General features: G+C 38.7%; 1 protein-coding gene across 1 annotated transcript in view; it reads left to right on the plus strand.

The window, feature by feature from the left end:
* Window positions 1-18,797, plus strand: part of Cntnap2 (contactin associated protein 2) — a 1,675,080-nt gene that overhangs the window by 989,306 nt on the left and 666,977 nt on the right. Inside the window, exon 11 of the mRNA XM_042677312.1 lies at window positions 13,356-13,462. Within this exon, the coding sequence (XP_042533246.1) occupies window positions 13,356-13,462 (107 nt within the window). The remainder of the gene's footprint in view (window positions 1-13,355; window positions 13,463-18,797) is intronic.

Below are 18,797 nucleotides of genomic sequence, written 5' to 3' on the forward strand. Positions count from 1 at the left end.
CAAATAGATCCTTTATTTCTTCCTTTATCAGTCCCAGTTCTGAGAGGAAAGAGCTGACTCCTTACATTCACCTAAAGGCAATTACTTAGATATGGGTAAGTTCCAAGGGTGTACAGGAAGTTCAGAGACAGCAGCAGGGCCCAAGACAGCAGCAACACACCTAGAACTATCCCCCAGCCTGGGCAGTGTGAGGAGCGAGAGATTGGAGACTCTGGAAGTATAGTCATAGCAATAGGTTTTTACAAAGATGTTCTGAGAGAGTCATCACATTTTAACAGAAATATCTCTATCTCTATCTCTATCTGGATCTCACTCTAGATGATATCTACAGACAGAGAGAAATAGCAGCACAAACTGGAGGGGGAAAGCAGCTTCTCATTGAAAGACATAGGGTATCACAGGATCTAACCACAAAAACAGACTCTGATCCCCCCCCTCCTCCCCGTCACTGGGCTTTTACCAAGGGTTTTCTGTCTAGGCCCAGTGTGAAGCCAGGGGTCTTGAGATCACTGAGTGATGGCACCTCATGAGCTCAGAGCACTGGACAAGGGTGAAGAATGGGTTTTAGGACAAATGGAAGGGTCTGACCTGCATGCACCATCACAATCTTTCATTCTTCACCCAACATCAAGAGCAATCGCCACGTAAAACGCATGGAGGCATACTGCACACTTCATTGGCACAGTTTAAGTTCTTTGCCTGCCAATATATCTTAGAGATGGTACCTTATCAGTGGGCTTAGAGCCACCTCATCTCCTTAATGGCTGTCGGGGTTCAGATGTACCAGCAGCCTTGATTTATTATGACCATGTTCCTAACCCGTGGATATTTCTTTCACTTTTTATCCGTTACAAACAGTATTATACTAAACAATTAAGATAAGATTTTGTGAAAGCCTACTAATGTATCAATAGCATAAGTTCTGTCTGGATCACAACATATACAAATTTGAAATTGATTCCAAACAAGGTGAACCCCAAACAACGGAACCAGGGTTCCATTAAATATTAGAAATAGTCCGTGAACGACACTGAAATTTAATTTGTGCTTCTTTGATTATGAATGGCATTGAATAGTTTTCATATATTTAAATCATGCCTGTTTCCTTATGTGATTTATCTCATTTGGTCTTTCTGCTAATATTTCAGTAGAAATATTTTTATTGATTGTTAAGAATGCCCTACAGGATAAAGCAATTAGTACTTTCTTTGCAACATTAAGAATGCTTCTCATTTTGCCTCTGATCTTTCAACATGATTATATTTGTTCATGCAACATTTTTTAATATAAGTAGTCAAATTTATTGAATCCATCTGGAACCTGTTGTGTTTGGATTTTGTGTTTGCGCAAATTTTCTACTCTGTAATTAGAAATGCCTTCCAGTTAACAGATTATCTAAAAGTATGTACTATAGTATATTTCCTGAAATATTTCATATATCTGAACTTCATCTCAGTGAATGAAGTAGAGAAATGAAATCTACCCCTTCTGAGATACTTAGCTGGTAGCCTTCTATGGTTTATTAAGTAATCCACTCTCACAACTGTCAAATGCCACTGTTGACTTTTAATTTACATATGTCTTTGAATTTATTTCTATCTCTTATTTTACCAGAACTAGTTTATATTTATTATAGATCTATTAAGTATTTTATTGTATACCAGCAATTTCAGGTCCAATTTCAGAATATTCTGTAACTCTGAGTTTATTTTTACATGTAAATGTTTAGAATTCGTCAAATGCTACTCTAATTACCTGTTACCTGTGGCTGTGTTCTCCAAAGAAGGCTTGGGTTCCTTAGTTATTTTCTTTCTTCATAGGTTTGTCCTTTCCTCCTTTTCACATTTATCTCGATATCCTTTTTCTCTCCTACTGTATGCTTAACCAAAACTTTTCTTTTTCTTTTTTTGGGGGGGGTCCAGTCGTGGGGCCTAAACTCTGGGCCTGGGCGCTGTCCCTCAGCTCTTCAGCTCAAGGCTAGCGCTCTACCACTTGAGCCACAGTGCCACTTACAGCTTTTTTCTTTTTGCTTATGTGGTGCTGAGGAATCGAACCCAGGGCCTCAGGCATGCAAGGCAAGTGCTCTACCACTGAGCCACCTTCCCAGCCCCCAAAACTTTTCTTAATCTGCCTCTATTATAAGTAATCAAAGACTCAGCCACTGGTGGTGAAAATAAGCATGCCCATAATTCAAGTTGATACTTAAAGCACAAGTAGCTCACTGACATGAATTCCTGTGCATTGCCAATAATTTATATTTTTGATATAGTATTAGTCTAAATCCATTTTTTCTCTACATTTACTATCTTGCATCCACTAAGGAGAGAGGTCAGGATAAGGTTTAGTAACTTTATATTTAGAGCAGTCAAGTTTATTTTCTTAAAACTTTTGATAGGACTTAAAGTTTCATATGTGTTTGTGTGTGTGTGTGTGTGTGTGTGTGTGTGTGTGTGTACAGAGTAAAGGTACTGTACAGAGGGGTTACAGTTACATGAGTAAGATAATGAGTACATTTCTTATCAAGCATTGTTACCCCTTCCTTTGTTTTTCCCCTACCATCCTTCCTTCCCCACCTCCGTCACTAAAGGTTCTCATAAAAATAAATTACAAAGGCTTCTAATAAACTAGGTGCCGATGGCTCAGGCCTGTAATCCTAGCTACTCAGGAGGCTGAGATCTGATGATCGCTAGACAGGAAATCCATGAGACTTTTATCTCCAACAAACTACTCAGAAAGAGCCAGAAGTGGTACTGTGACTCAAGTGATAGAGCGCTAGGCCTTGAGCAAAAGAAACTCAAGGACAGTGCCCAGGCCCAGAGTTCAAGCCCCAGGACCAGAAAAAAACTTTCTAATAAAAAGAGAAGTTATTTGCTCAGACTGAAAATGCCATCGGTTATGCTATTGGTTATTCTAAACACAGAATATACATAGCATTTTAATTAATTTATTGAATTAATTTGCCTCCAAGTAGTAGAACCATAATGCGACCCACTTCTTTTTAGTTAACCTTCCCTTAATAGTTTCCCAGTCAAGTATTTTCTACACCTTATTTGTTCATAATACCTTAAAAATACACTTATCAAGTAACCTTACTTTCTAAAGTCTCTTCTCATATGGCAAAACATGTTATAGATCACAAATAATTAAAATTATTCTTTTAGAATTCAAAATACTACAACTGTACTTCAGATTTCTCTGAGGGTCTGCCTTTATTTTGCCTATAACTAAAGTTTCAGTCTCTTCAGGAGTGAATGGATTACACATCTTTACACAATTTCACAGATATTTTGTCTCTTGCAACAAGCCTTCTTTATTTAAGAATATATTTTATTATTATCTGTAAGTAGTTGTTCAAAGGAGTAGCCACTTAACAAGCAGCAACAAGGCAACAAGCCTTGAGAAGAGAAAGCTTAATTAAGTGAAGTATCATAGACCTCATGGGAAGTTCAAATGGCATAATTCTTTAGAAAGACTAAGTCAAAACCTAACAAAATCCCTACCAGGAAATGGGTTCTTGCAAGGGAAGCAGGTGGGGGTGGAATCAAGGGGAGAGGAGTAAATGAATGAAGGGGAAAAGAGAGGAGAATGTAGTCCAAACCACAAAAATTAAGAAAAATAAAGGAAGAGGTGGGCCAAAGTGGAGGGGGAAATATTGAAAGGATGACAGGGATCAAGACGCACTGTATTCATAAACTGCTCTGTTGAATGAGACCTTCCTTGTACAACTACTTAAAGATAAAACATTCAGAAAAGAAAGAAAGCTTAATTAAATGACATGGTTTACAGTACAGAGTCGTACTCAATGAATATATATACTGAATGCATGACCAAAGCTCTATTCTTCAGGAAAAGCCCTAATGGAACAACCACCACCTTTCCAATCTGAACTCACTCTCTGCCCATAACTTAAATGTCTCTTAGTTCAGATGTGTGCAGCTGTTAAGAACTGTAAGACACTGTCATATAACAACATCCACCTAAGGTCGTTCATCACAGTAAGAAGGAAAGATGCAGGTCACCAGCAGGTGGAGTAACACATCTCTGAGCATTTGTGGTTTGTAAATCACATAGGAGTGAGCACATTTGTCTCTCACAACTGGTATGCTCAGATTCTTTATCAATTTGTCTTTGCCCTTGCTTCAGGCCTTCTCCTCAGAGGTTCATTTGCAAAAGGCAGTTGGGAGAAATAGCACATGGTTTTAAAAGGTAAATCCAAACAGTGTGCAGCGTACCACCACTGCCTTGAACTGAGTCCCAGGAGCCCCTAACTTCAACAATGTCTGGGAAAGGTTACTCAGCTGGTGGCCATATGTGGCTATAGAAGGGGAAATGCAGCTGTGGACCAACAATGCAGCATAACTAAGACGTCATCAGAACGACCGCTCTTTGCTTTTTGTCACTTGAAGACTGAGATTGTCTCCACATTCAAAGAGCCTGTCACCATAGCAAGGCAGAGATACTTGAGTACAAATAGGGGGTTGACAGGGAGAAAAGGGACCAGGTTGCTGGGTAGATGTCACAACTCTATTCCTCACTCTTTACTCGAGTACAAAGTGCTCATGGACTCTGAAGCCACTCTATGTGTTTGCCCTCCCTTTCGCTCCTTGTAGAAAGAGGTTCTTTGCCTTGCTAGACCACTCAAATCTAAACTTTCTCTCAAAGACTGGCTTTTCCACGAGGCCATAGTGCCCTTTATACAGCAAAAGTCTGTTATCTATTAGACACTGGGTTATATGGAGATCTGCCTGATGTGTTACCTTTCACAAGTAAGCATGGTCTCTGGAAGGTAATTTTTTTTATTTCTTTATTTCTCCATAGTTTGTGATAGAGTGTCTTGCCTACAGCAGGGAAATAACTTATTAAAAGAACTTGCTGTTATTTATTTAGGTTGGATAGAGTTTGACCTGAAGACAGGTTGAAAAAGATTGCTGATCCTGTAGATTCTTCTCCTGTGAATACACAGTCTCTGTAAAGATGTTTTATTCATGGAGAATGCATTGTAAAAGGACAGCCCTAAGTAAATTAGCAAAGTCAGGTAAAGTGATCTCTGGCTTATTATACTAAAAGCACCTTACAGAGCAGAAATCCTAAGTTAAGATGCATATATTGTAGGATTAAAATTAGTGGTTATTATGGTTTGTATGGAAATGTGTAATTTTTATATTAAAGATAGTCCAAAGATGGTTGATTGTTTTCCAATGATAAAATTTTAACGTGATATAGGAGGGGCTTATCTACCTCTGTGCTTAAATATTTCCATAAATCGATACTTATTGAAGAAGAATCATCAACATAACATTTCTAAAATGTTAAATTATATAATAATTAAATGTTAAATTATTCCTGAGAATTATTATTTCTTTATTTGAAGAGTAGAAATATAAACAATGCTGTATACTCCCATGAAAATATACTCCTAATTAAAGTTTAAACATAATTAATATGAAAATAGAAACGCTCTTGTGATTTAGAAGTAGCTCTTAAAGCTGGCACAAGTGGCTCACACCTGTAATCCTAGCTACTCAGAGGCTGAGACCTGAGGATTGCAGTTCAAAGCCAGCCTGGGCAGGAAAGTCCTTGAGATTCTCATCTCCAGTTCATTACAGAAAAAGCTGAATGTGGTGCTATGGCTCAAGGGGTAGACCACTAGCTTTGAGCAAAAGGAAACTTAAGGACAGCACCCAAGCTCAGAGTTCAAGCCCCAAGACCAGCAAAAAAGAAAGAAAGAAGGAATGAAAGAAAGAATGAAAGAAAGAAAGGAAGAAAGAAAGGAAGGAAGGAAGGAAGGAAGGAAGGAAGGAAGGAAGGAAGGAAGGAAGGAAGGAAGGAAGGAAGGAAGGAAGGAAGACTGAAAACCAAGACTATGAAAAATCCCACTCAAGGGGCTGGGAAGGTGGCTCAGTGGTAGAGTGCTTGCCTTGCATGCCTGAGGCCCTGGGTTCAATTCCTCAGCACCACATAAGCAAAAAGAAAAAAGCTGGAAGTGGCGCTGTGGCTCAAGTGGTAGAACGTTAGCCTTGAGCTGAAGAGCTGAGGGACAGCTCCCAGGCCCAGAGTTCAGGCCCCACCACCGGACCCAAAAAAAAAAAAAGAAAAAGAAAAATCCCAATCAAGAATGCAAAGACTGTAGATAAATTTCATCTCCTAATAAGAAGACACAAAATTAGGTGCTGAGATATACAATATATAAAGCAAAATTCAAGAGATAATTTATAGCATTGATGTAATGACATATGAATCATTTTCTATAATTTCCCAGTAGTTCACAAAACAAACTCTCAATAACCTACAAGCAGACTTTTTCCTTTTAAAGTTTGGAATGAGGCATGGATCTAAAAACAATTTAAATATCCTAGCCCTGGTGTGTGTCTGAGAATCATATACAAGAAAAATCTAGAGTAGGATATTATTATATGTCCAAGACAATCACTTAAAAATCTCTAGGAAGGCCAACAAAAAAATGCAATTAGGAGAAACTGCTTATCAGATGAATTTGACCTTCCTAAATGCTGTTTTCCCTTCTTCTGCTTGCTCTTTCAATGAGCTGTTTCTCCTCTTACTTGTGGTCTTCAGAAAATGTAATGTTCTAGAGCCTTCTTACTCCAAAGGAGGTCCTTTCATAAAAGTTTCATGTTATTTCTATGAACATAAAAATTTTGCAAGCACTGCTTTTGAGTACCAGGCCCTTATAAAATAAGTGACAGTGAGCTATTATGATAAAACAAGCCACTGTTAATCAAAATTTGGTACCATGTGAGCACATCATCATGCGTATGTTGGTAGAAAAAAAAAAGTATTACTTGGCTTTATGTATCCAAATACAAGTGCAAAGGTAACACAGAGATATTACATTTTAATTTAAAATATATATATTTTAGCTTTCTTTGCTAAGCGAGGCTTTGGACCCAAGACATCGTGCATGTTAGACAAGTGCTCTTTTTATGCTCTATTTTACCTTTTTTTAGTGTGTGTGTGTGTGTGTGTGTGTGTGTGTGTGTGCCAATTCTGAGGCTTGAACTTGGGGCTTGGGTGCTATCCCTGAGCTTTTCTCTTCATGGATAACACTCTACCATTTGAGCCAGAGCTCAACTTCTGACTTTAAATATAAATATATATGTATACATATAATGTATGTATGTATATATATACATATAATTAATCTTTAATAGTTGTACGAAGGAGTTGCCATTCACCAAATGTGTCTCGATCAGTGTGTTCCCTTTCAACATTCTCATCCACTCCTCCCAACCTATCCTTTTGCTTATTTAATTTTAGGTTATGTACTGAATCTTTTTGCAGTTTGTGTGTACAGTGCATCTTAGTCTGGGTCAGCACATCACCGTCTTCTCCCTCCTTCCACCTACCCCTTCACTCATATTTCTCTGTGGTGTATGCAATGAATTCTTACCACCATTCTCCCCCCTTCTCCCCTTCATTCTTCTCCCTCTCTCCCCTGGGTCTCACTCTTCCCTCTTACAAGTTCCCATTGCACAGTACATTTGTTGGGCTTTGACTTCATCTTTTTAAAGAATTATACTATCTGTGTTCTCATTAGAATCGATTACACTTCAGTTCATTCCTTTGTAACCCCTTGCTCACCACCCGTGTGTTTACTTGTAGATTTATGGGCATATTCTAATTACACAAATGAGGGAAAACATGCAGCCTGTGTTTCTCTGGGTCTGGATTACTTTGTTTAATATTTTTTCCAAGTCTTTCCATTTCCTAGGAATGGTGCAATGTCATTCTTTCTGGTGGAAGCATAGAATTCCACTGTGTAGATATACCACATTTTCTTGATCTATTCATCCGTTGAGGGACCTCTGGGCTGATATCTGGCTATCATAAACAATGCTGCAATAAACATGGTTGTGTGTTCTTGTTTGTGGCCTATTAGATAAATGCCCAGGAGTGGAATTGCTGGTACATAGGGAAGATCTATGTTTAGTCCTTTGAATAACCTCTATATTGCTTTCTGGAGTGGTTGAACAAGTTTACTCTCCCACCAACAGTGTGGCTTTCCCTTTTGGCCACATCCCTGCCAGCATGTGTTATTGTTAGTTTTCTTGTTAATGGCCATTCTAACTAGGGTGAGAGAGAATCTCAGCATTATTTTGATTTGCATTTCATTTATGGAGAGAGATGTTGAACATTGCTTCATGTGTCTATTGGCCATTCTTACTTCTTCTTCTGAGAAGTCTGTCTTTAAGTTGTTAATCCATTTATTAATTTGGTTATTGTTTCTTTGATGATTTTTTGGAGAGGGTTAAGTATTTGAGCTCTTAGTATATTTTACATATGAGGCCCTTGTCTGATGTAGAGCTGGTGAAAATATCCCATTCTCTGGGCTTTCTATTTATCTTGCTAGCTATACCCTTTGCCATGTAGAAACCTTTCAGTGTGGTGCAATCCCTTAATCTAGTCTTTCCTTCTTTTGTTGTGATCCTGGATCTTTTCCTGGAAAGTTTCAACTTGTACCTAAGGGCCCTATTGTTTCCCCTACCCTTTCCTGTAATATTTTAAGGGGTTTTGACCTTACATTGAGGTCTTTGATCCATTTTGAGTCAATTCTAGCCTGGCATGATATATAAGGATCTAGCTTCAATTTTCTGCATCAGTATAGCCAATTTTGCCAGCACCATTTGTTGAAGAGTCTGTCTTTCTTCCAACCTATGTTTTTGGCTCCTTTATCAAAGGTTAGGTGACCATAATTCTGTGAGTTCACTTCTGGGTCTAATCTGGGTCTATTCTTGTGCAAGTACCAAGCTGTTTTTACTACTATGGCTTTGTCATAGAGTATGAAGTTTGGTGTTGATATTCCTTCAACACTGTTCTTTCTGTTAAGCAGTGCTTTGGCCATTTGTGGTCTTATGTTATTCCAGGGAAGACAGGACTAGCAGCAGGAAAGCTTCCTCATTTTAATAGCCTAAAAGAAAATCCCTAGGAATTAGCTTAACCAAAGATGTAGAGGAATTCCCTTGTGAAAACTTCAAAAATTTGAAAAAAAAAATTGAAGACTTAAGGAAATGGAAAGATATGCCATGTTCCTGGATTGGAAGATTGATGTTGTAAAAATGGCAGTACTGCCTAAAGCAATTTACATGTTCAATACAATGGCCATCAAAACCCAACAACATTCTTCAGTAAAGTTGAGAAAGCAATTCTCTTACAGCTTTTTGCTGGTTAATTGGAGACAAGAATCTCATGAACTTTCCTGCCTGGGCTGGCTTTGAACTGCAATCTTTAGATCTCAAACTCCTATGTAGCTAGATTACAGTTGTGAGCTACTGGCCTCAAAAAATAAAGCTTCAAAGTTCTTAAGATTTCCAAAGTACTCTGTTATTTTTGTCATACTAACATCATCTAGAAATGAAGTAAAATTTCCTCTGCTCTCACTATTTAGGTTAGTACTACTATAAACTTAGAAGTAAGATGCTATACACAAACAAATCTGGTTTCTTACATCAATGAATCCCAATTTTCTCAGTGCCTTGCGATTAAAATCAAGTATAGAAATAAAAGAGATGCTATGGGTAAAATAAAACTGCAGCTGTCCTCGGCAGCCCTGAATTGCGTTGTTGCACCCTTCCAAACAGCCCCGCAGCCTGAGCTCATTCATTTTATCTTAAGTAATTGGTGGACATTTCAATTCTCCAAGTGTAGCTTTTGTCTCATATACTGGGGATACAAATAGGCTTCATTTAAAAAGATATGCATTTTGATCTCAAGCACTTTGAAAAGCCATAACAGCAAGGATGATCTGAGCTGACTGTCTCTCAGCCGCCAGGACTTCCTGGAGCAAGAGTAATTGCGAGGATCACTTTTTCTACAACCCTTGGTCACAGCAAATTGACATCTGCCAGCTTCTGCCCTATGTGGTCCTGATTCCAGGCAGGCCTTTTCCAAGTAGAAGCAGTCAAATCATTTTGTTTCATTTTTTATGGGAATCAAGGTTTTAAACTAGGACATGCCATGAAACAAATTATACATTTCCTGTAGTCAGCTAGAAGAAATCATTTATTGTAGCAGCGTTTGGGCTTAAGAGCAAAATCATAGGTAAAAATAATCTATATTTCCCATTGTGAAAGATATTATAGGCTCTGAAGTAAAGTCTGAGTCCTTGGTAGTATCACTTGCTAGTTGTATTTTTTTTTTTTTATGTCGTCAGTCAAGTACTTGCTCAGGCTGTCCTAGATACTTTGTTAGGCAAACAACTGTGAGATAAACATTCTTCACCATAGTTAAAAGAGACATATGTCCTATAAAATAATCACAAATAAGATGATTATATATTTTAATGGTTCTATGATCATACAAGAGAAGGGCTAAATAATTAGAAAGATTTAATCACTAACTTGATTTGCATTTTGTCCTCCTTGGTACTTGTCTTAATGGTTAAAATATATAATGGTAAGATACTAAGATTTGAAATGGCATACTCATTGATTTGGAAATAAAATAGTTCCACCATTAAGAATTAGTATGCCAATAGTCTGCATACAGAGGATGATAACTTTTAAATATGAATTCTAATAGTGGACATTAAAATAAGATATTAAGATACTCTCAGTAAGATTCCTCACTTTCAAAGCAACCCAACACTGAATTTTAGCTGTATTCCATTAATTTTCTCTCTCATGGGTTGCATGCTTCCTTTCTTGCTACATATGCAATAATCTTTTCATCATAAAGAGTGTTTAGAACACATTTAGATTTCAAGTTGGATTTCCTACACTGCTCAATACACTTCTGCACTACCTCTCCCTGAATTAATTGATATAATGAACTGAGGTAAATGACTTTTGTTATTACACTGAGCTAATCATATGAACCCATAAAGAGGCACAAAGTAAATATACCACACAAAGAGGTATCCCTCCTGAATGTCACCATTCAGACTCAAGAGCACTTTCGCTGCTTGTAATTTTGAAGCATCTATTCCTTTGCTTGCTGCCATGATGTGGAGGACAGCTGTCAGACAGAACCATGATAGAACCACAGACAGAACCACTTTGCTGTGGTTCCTGTTGGGTGTCTGTCTGTGGGCAGGGTCCCCGGTGGCACACACCCTTCTGGCTAGGACCACAGTTCAACACTGTAATCATAAAAATGCAACATCCCTTATAAGACCCAGGGGAAATGCTGTGTGCCCTCTGGTGAAGCCTTCTATACTCAGAGCTACTCTGGTACCAAGATCTCTATATCCTTTAATATCAAGTTCTTCCTGGCATTATATTTCATATGAATTTTTTCTCTCATTCCAACCTCCATTTTAGTTACAGGGTCTTTAGAGAAGAACCATCTTGCAGCCTCTCTACAGCTGGAAGAAAAATAGGTGTCTCTGAAAGAAAGCGAATTTTCCATTTCTCATGATAATCCAAGGTTATTATTCTGTTTCTGTTGCTCTCCAACCTAGTGCTCTTTCTCTTGTTTTTCTTTTTTCCCCTGTTCATTCATTGATGTTCAATCTAAAGCTTCTAATTGTACCAGAAATCTCCATGGTACCCCTCCTGTGAGAGTTCATCTACTTTCTCCCTGCCTCATGCCGTTTTTCATGTCTGCCTTCCCTTACTGTCCTCATATGTAATGTAGCTTCCATAAGCAGTCAACACATTCAGGGACTGAACACAGTCTTACCCCTATGTTTTCTGTAGCCATGTGCCTATAGCAAGCTCTCAATAGACATTTGTTGCCAGGATAAAGAGTTTATGTGGAATTGTGGCGGAAGAGCTCAACTTCATCGAGTCTGGGGGTTCCGTGTCACGCTGAGCCTTGCCCTATGCAAAGGGTTCTGGGCATAGTTGATGATAAACCATGGTTGGGGATTGAAGGATGTGAACTCAGAGACCATATCACATTCTGTAGCAGGAAGCTATTAGGGCATTGTAGCTAAGGGTCTCTATACAGCCTGGCTTTCTATCAGTCCAGCAGCCTTGGCATACTGTTATGAATTCTGCCCCTTAAATTTGAGAGGAAATTGCTGGGTTTGAATTTCCTATTAAAATGTAGATCTATTTTGAGAAGTCCTGTTAAGTCCCTGAGCATCTTAACCAGGAAGATGCCTTCTTAACAACAATAACAAAAACTAAAGCAAGTGTGTAAAGGATATGAATAAAGTAATTTGGGGGTTAGGAGATGGAACCAGGATAAAGGAGTTTATATTATCCAACCAGAAATGTTTCAGACAATTTTCCAGCTTTGCTAATATTAAGGTAGAGTCAAGGTATGAAATTGTGCTATAAAAGCTGTGGTGCAGATAAATATAGCTCTTATTTATTGACCCTATAGTTCCTATCTTTTATTTATCTACTTTATGAGCATTGCCTTCAAAACCAATGTAGGTCATATACACAATGAAATTCCATTAAGCCATTAAAAAGGAGGAGATTCTGTTATTCGCCATGGAGTGCGTGGAACTGAAGACCATTGTTAAGGACAATCAGCCACACATAGAAAGACAAGTATCACTCATCTAGAGAACCTTAAAATGTGTATCCCATAGAATCTGAGAGGAGAGCGGTATTTACCGGAGTTTGGGAGGAGGACAAATGATCATGGAAAGCGAATTAGGAGTGCTATATAACGGTTAGTTATGAATAGAAGTTTTGGTGTGTGTTACACATTAGTTAATTATAAAAATAAATCTATTCTTTAACTCTCTTGCAAAGAGCTAAAGAAAATGCTTTGAATATTTTTTACCATAAGTAGCAACTATTCGAGGAGATAGATATCTTTAAATGAATCTAAGCATTAAACAATGTAAATATGCATGAACACATCACACCATGGGCCATTCGTATACACAGTTTTTATGTTTTCAATATTAAGTTAAACACAAGGACACTGGGGCAAGGGAGGTATGTGTGTATATTCTTATCAGGTTAGCCTACATTCATCACAATGTCATGGCATTATTTCAAAAGCTGAAATTATTACGGAAAACTCGGTGCTAACTCTCCCTAAGATGGTGGTTCTTCTTTAAAAAGGAAAATAGAATGGCAAGCAAGATGGCTGCTCTCCATCTCTCACTGGGAGCAAAGTTCCCCAATGCCTTTGTCTTTGGGTAAAAGGCAACTCAAAGGAATCTGTGATATGCAAATACATCCTTCCACTGTGTGTTAGTATCTAGTGTTTATTCAAAACTGGGAAACACCAAGCCTGTGATACATCATCTTTTGTGTGTCTGGCACCTTCCATCACGAATCATATTAATCTGCCTAAACTAACAAGGATTAATTACCTTCGTAAGGCAACCTGGCATTGAAATGATAGATGGCCCCAACAGCTTGGAATTTGGCCACTCATAAATCTCCTTTGTCTGTTGGTTTATTTCTGTTCATCTCTTTCTCTGACAGATGTGTGCCTAACCACTGTGAGCATGGTGGAAAGTGCTCTCAAACATGGGAGGGCTTCAAATGCACTTGTGACGAGACGGGGTACAGCGGAGCCACCTGCCACAACTGTGAGTGCCAATTTATCTCACTTTCATCTTGTAATTGCCTGAGAACCTGCATGTAGCCAGCTTGGCCTTAACGTTTAGCTACCTGCATTAGCCACAGACCGTATGACTTGATGTGCAAACTCAAGATTCCATTGTTCTTTCTCCAAAGAATAATATTCTAGTTGCTGAAATATAGTCTCTCGTGTCTACTGACTCAAAGCAGAAGAACCTTTCCAGGTTCGAGATTGGGACACAGGGCTTAGATGGGCCGGTCTGTGGCTAAGCCGTGTCTCTCCAGAGAGATTGCTTGGGAAATTGTATTAGTGGAGTTTCTCTCACTGGACCCTCATTTATCAATTCACCAAGGAGAGAAAGAGAGAGGGAGAAGATGACTCAAACATTTAGTTTCTGGACAGTTGCTTCCTGCTTTGGTCCAAACTTCTGACCATGTTTTCAGACCAAAGAAACATATCAGATGGCAAGATAAATCCATCAAATTTGTATGTTTAAATGGAAGAGTCGAGAAGTAAAGATTTTAAAATCTTAAGAGTAAAAAGTAACAAGAAAAAGTGACTAGCAGGATACAAATGTGCCTTGCTTTATGGAGCTCTGTAAAACTTAAACTTTGAAATTCAGTGCATATTTGCAAGTGAATAATGCTAACTTGATCATTGAAATAGTAATATCCATTAGTACATTGCCACTTTACAAGGGGTGTTCAAAAACAGATTTGCCATAAAACATAGTTCATGGAAGAAGTTCATCTGTTATACAGTGTGTGTGTGGGGGGGGGGGGGGGTGTGGGTGTGGGTATGGGTGTGGGTGTGGGTGTTTATGGGTGTGTGTGAGTGTGTATAGGGGAGAAGGAAAAGGGAGAAAAAAGGAAAGATTTGATTTTCTCTTAATAAGGTAGAACACCAAAACTGCAATATCTAATGATTTTCCCTCACTCTATTAGAAAATTACAAGCAAAAGATTCTCAGAGTAGAGTCCTATGGCCAGCAAAAAATGTATAATAGCTCCCTGAACCTTGCTACACTGTTACCTATAGTAGTGTGTAGTAAGAAATCACATTTAGAATGCACTGTAGTAAAACTTAAGCTAAAAACTAGTATTTCTTATTTATTTTCCTTCACTTATTAATTTTTTAGGCAGTTATTAGAAGCAAGAGGTAAAAAGACTCAGGAAACTAACATTAATGGAAAGATACATATCAGAGTTAAAAAGGACAACAGAATCAATATTTACAAATTACTTCAGTCTAGAAGAGAATTTGAATGAACAAGGAACAATAATTCATGGTAGCTAGCAGACTTTGAAGGCTGAAATCTGAGGATTGAAGTTCAAAACCAGCCTCAGCAGGTATGCCATGAGATTCTTACCTCCTATTAACCACCAAAAAGTGGAAAGTAAAGTTGTGACTCAAGTGGTAGAGGCCCTGTCTTGGGAAAACTATTGAAGCCGAATTGCAAGGCCGCGAATTCAAACTTCAGTACTATACTGGCATACATACCAAAAAAGGTTCATAGTGAAATGGTTAAAAGCATGATAACCAAATTTCTTTCTTACTAATCACAAGAAATGCTGGCTTTATTAAAAGATATGTTGCGCAAATAAGTAACTTTGGTAAACTGAGGAGCCTGCTCTTCACCAGTGGGTGATAGTGTTTCATCAGTGATATTGATATTCATCAGTAATTGGTATGTTTTAAACCATGGTTAATTTTATGAGCTTTTATTTCTAAAGTACAGAAATACTAAGTGGAAGCCATGAGCAAGAACTTGGTGGTGGGAACAAAGGTCTCTTACTTCAGTGACTGCTTTGATATTGAACTGCATAGACAGTAACTATTAAATAGCTGCTTTCCCACGTTAAAACACAACATAAATAGAAGGAATTTTTTAAAATTTTTATTTATTTTTTATTGTGAAAATCACATTTACATGGGCAAGATAATGAGTACATTTCTTATTAAGAATTGTAGCCTCTTCCTTTGTTTCCCCTTCCCATCCCTTCCCATCCTCCCCCGGCCCCCACACCCAATCCTCCGCCCACCCCCCCCACCAAAGTTGTAAAGTTCGTTTTCGACATAACAACTTGTACATCTCATTGTTGCAACGGGTCCACCTGTATCCTTATTTAAACGACTTGTTTTTCCCCTTCCCCTCCACAAATTATACCGACATCAATTACAGTGAAAACACGGGTTATACTGTGGGGGAGGGACATACAAAGCAACAAAGAAATTATCTTATAAATGCATTAGAAACAATTGCATGAAAGAAAAAAAACAATTGAATACATATCTTAGGGTTCATTTCCCTAACATCACCTTATCTGACCTTTTCTGCTTGACTCATACATATACTAGATATTGCAAATAAGGGAAACCATGGGACCAATGTTTCTTTGGGCTTGGCTTACTTCACTTAATATAATTTTTTCCAAGTCTTTCCATTTCCTAACAAATGGGCCAATGTCATTCTTTCTGATGGAAGCATAGAATTCCATTGTGTATATATACCCCATTTTCTTGATCCATTCATCTACTGATAGGCATCTGGGTTGGTTCCATATCTTAGCTATAGTAAATAATGCTGCAGTAAACATAGCTGTGCCGGTAGCTTTAGTGTGGTCTTGTTTGTAAACATTTGGGTAAATGCCCAAAAGTGGGATTGCTGGGTCATAAGGGAGCTCTATGTGGAGTCTTTTGAGGAACCTCCATACTACTTTCCAAAGTGGTTGAACGAGTTTACACTCTCACCAACAATGAAGTAAGGTTCCCTTCTGTCCACATCCCCTCCAGCATCTGTTGTTATTAGAGTTCTTGATTTTTGCCATTCTAACTGGGTTGAGGTGGTATCTTAATGTTGTTCTTAATGTTGTTTTGATTTGCATTTCTTTTATGGCTAGGGAGGTTGAGCATTTCTTCATGTGTCTATTGACCATCCTTCTTTCTTCTTCATAAAGAGAAGGGATTTTTAAGTACTGAAGGAATAATTGAATTTTATGTTTTTAAAGAAATTACTGCAAGTATTAGAAGTGGCCTCCATATATGTAAGTTTGGATCTAGTGACAGTTCTAAATGTAAAAGAAAATTTTCTCCCATCCCAGTGATCTCTCCTACTAATTTCTTCTTCCATTTTTGCTTCTAGAAAGGTAGAATCTTTTTGTAATCATGAAACCTGGTCCCTTGTTGGAATCTTGTTTCCATGGTACACAAATAGAAGTTAGAAAGCCATAAGGCATAATTCAAAAAAAACCCTGTATTTTGAAGAATACACTTTGTAGCTTAATGTAGGATATTTGCTTTTTAATATCCTGAATGATTTGGTACATCTCCTGGAACTCCCAGGGACTAGTTAAAAATGGCCAGGTACCGGTGGCTCACACCTGTAATTCTAGCTATTCAGGAGGCTGAGATCTGAGGGTCACATTTTGAAGCCAGACTGAGCAAGAAAGTCTATGAGCTGCTTATCTCAAATAAACTACCAAAAGGCCAAAAGTAGAGCTGTGGCTCAGTGTTAGAGCTCTAGCCTTGAGCACAAAAGCTCTGAGACAGCACCCAGGCCCTGAGTTCAAGGCTGAGGACACACACACACACACACACACACACACACACACACACACACACACACACACACAGAAGAGGATCTGCCACAGCACATAATGTAGAAAGAAGTCATAAGTGCCACGCAGTGTGATGCTGCAGAATGAACAGTCTTGCTGTGTTACTGACATTCTTGCTGTGTCTCAAGTTGCATCCTTATCAGGAGCACTGTCGTGAAGAAAACCAGTTTCACACTTTTAACTGTTCTTATGAAGATAAATGTGTTTGTTTGCCTGTGCAGTGTTTGTTCACGGTGCTGACATGTCTCGCCTAAGTAGAAGGATTTTCTTTATCTTTCTGGGAGCAAAGCATCATGTTCATAGCTGCCGACTTTGTTGTTTGTGCTGTTCCTGAACATTTTTCCGTCGACCCCAGCGAGCTCTCTTTTCAATATGCTAAATGCATTTGCAGATCTAACCATCCACTCATTCTGTTCCACACATGTTCCTTACACCTTCACAGTGATGGCCCTCATTTACATAATTCAAGTTCGTCCTCATCTCAGGACTTAGTGGGTGATTTTTTTTCTCCTTGATATTCTGTTGCATCCTCTCCTAGTCCTCTGGGAACTCCCAAAATTCTGTGGCAACTTCTAAGAGCAACAGGGTAGAGGAGACTCTTTTGATATTTCACAGAGATAAGCGAGGTTTTGAGATGGACGTTTATTTATAACGGAAAACATTACTGTCAGTTATGCGTTCTAAGAGAAACGTGTTTTTCTGGATGTGTTTGATGAAAAGCGAGATCAAGGCTCGAGTGTCCTATACCAGTAGTAAGAGCTAGGCCAGGTGGCCTCCACAACTTGCTCCTAATTTTACAATGATCGGTTTTCCAAGTTCTGAAGTACGAAGCAGGAATCCATCAGGCTGTTCCCACGAAACACTTGAAAACCATTCACCAGCCAGTGTTGGAGCACAAAAAAAATTAAATTAATGATGTAAAGACAACTAAGAGTCCTACAGGCTGTTGTCTGGAGCTGAAACGCTTAATCTTAAAGTTTTAAACTATAAATGTCACCACCTCCTACTAGCCTGTGTTGTGCTACCTAAAACCCACTGCACGCAGAAGCAGTTTGATCTATGGTGTACATACTACAAGGAACACAATCCTGCCTAACCCTCGCTGTCACGTCATAGATTTTTCTGGCACAGAGAATGCTGGCTGGGACTTACACAATTTAGAAATCAGTGATGGCGACTTAGCGTGTTAGCTAAGCTGACCCCTTACCACGCGATCATCCGAGGGATTGGCTATCTAAAGGAAGCATCAGGTACTTCACCTTCCAGACTTGACTTCCCCTCCCTCAGCTCCCACAGTTCTAGTTACCTGCCATGCTTTCCCTCCATGCTGTTGTCCAGGCCCATCGGCTAAAGCTCCGTGGGAATGTGGGGCTAGCTAAGTCATTTCCAACAAAAGGCTCGACCGAGAATAGGGGGCGATTTTGCTGGTAGACAGGATGAGCTGTCCGAAATAAAAATCGGTGTGTTTGTGTGCTGACTTGTAAATAATAAATAATAACAATAAATAATCCCAGGGACTTTAGACTTGGTACAGAATTTGAGATGAGTCATTTGATTTATCCTATGAGATGCATATCCATGCTCTGTGGAGATTGTGGAGGGAAATGTCTTCCGGGTTGGTAATTCGACGTGCATATGTGAAATTCTCAGAGCCTCAGCCCGAGAGGTCAGCTTTGCTTCTTTCACGGGCTGAGCTTCAGTGCTAGGACAAGGATGTCCCTCACAC

Source organism: Dipodomys spectabilis, unplaced genomic scaffold (genome assembly GCF_019054845.1).
Source record: "Dipodomys spectabilis isolate Male_0828 unplaced genomic scaffold, ASM1905484v1 ptg000034l, whole genome shotgun sequence".
NCBI classification, from domain to species: Eukaryota; Metazoa; Chordata; class Mammalia; order Rodentia; family Heteromyidae; genus Dipodomys; species Dipodomys spectabilis.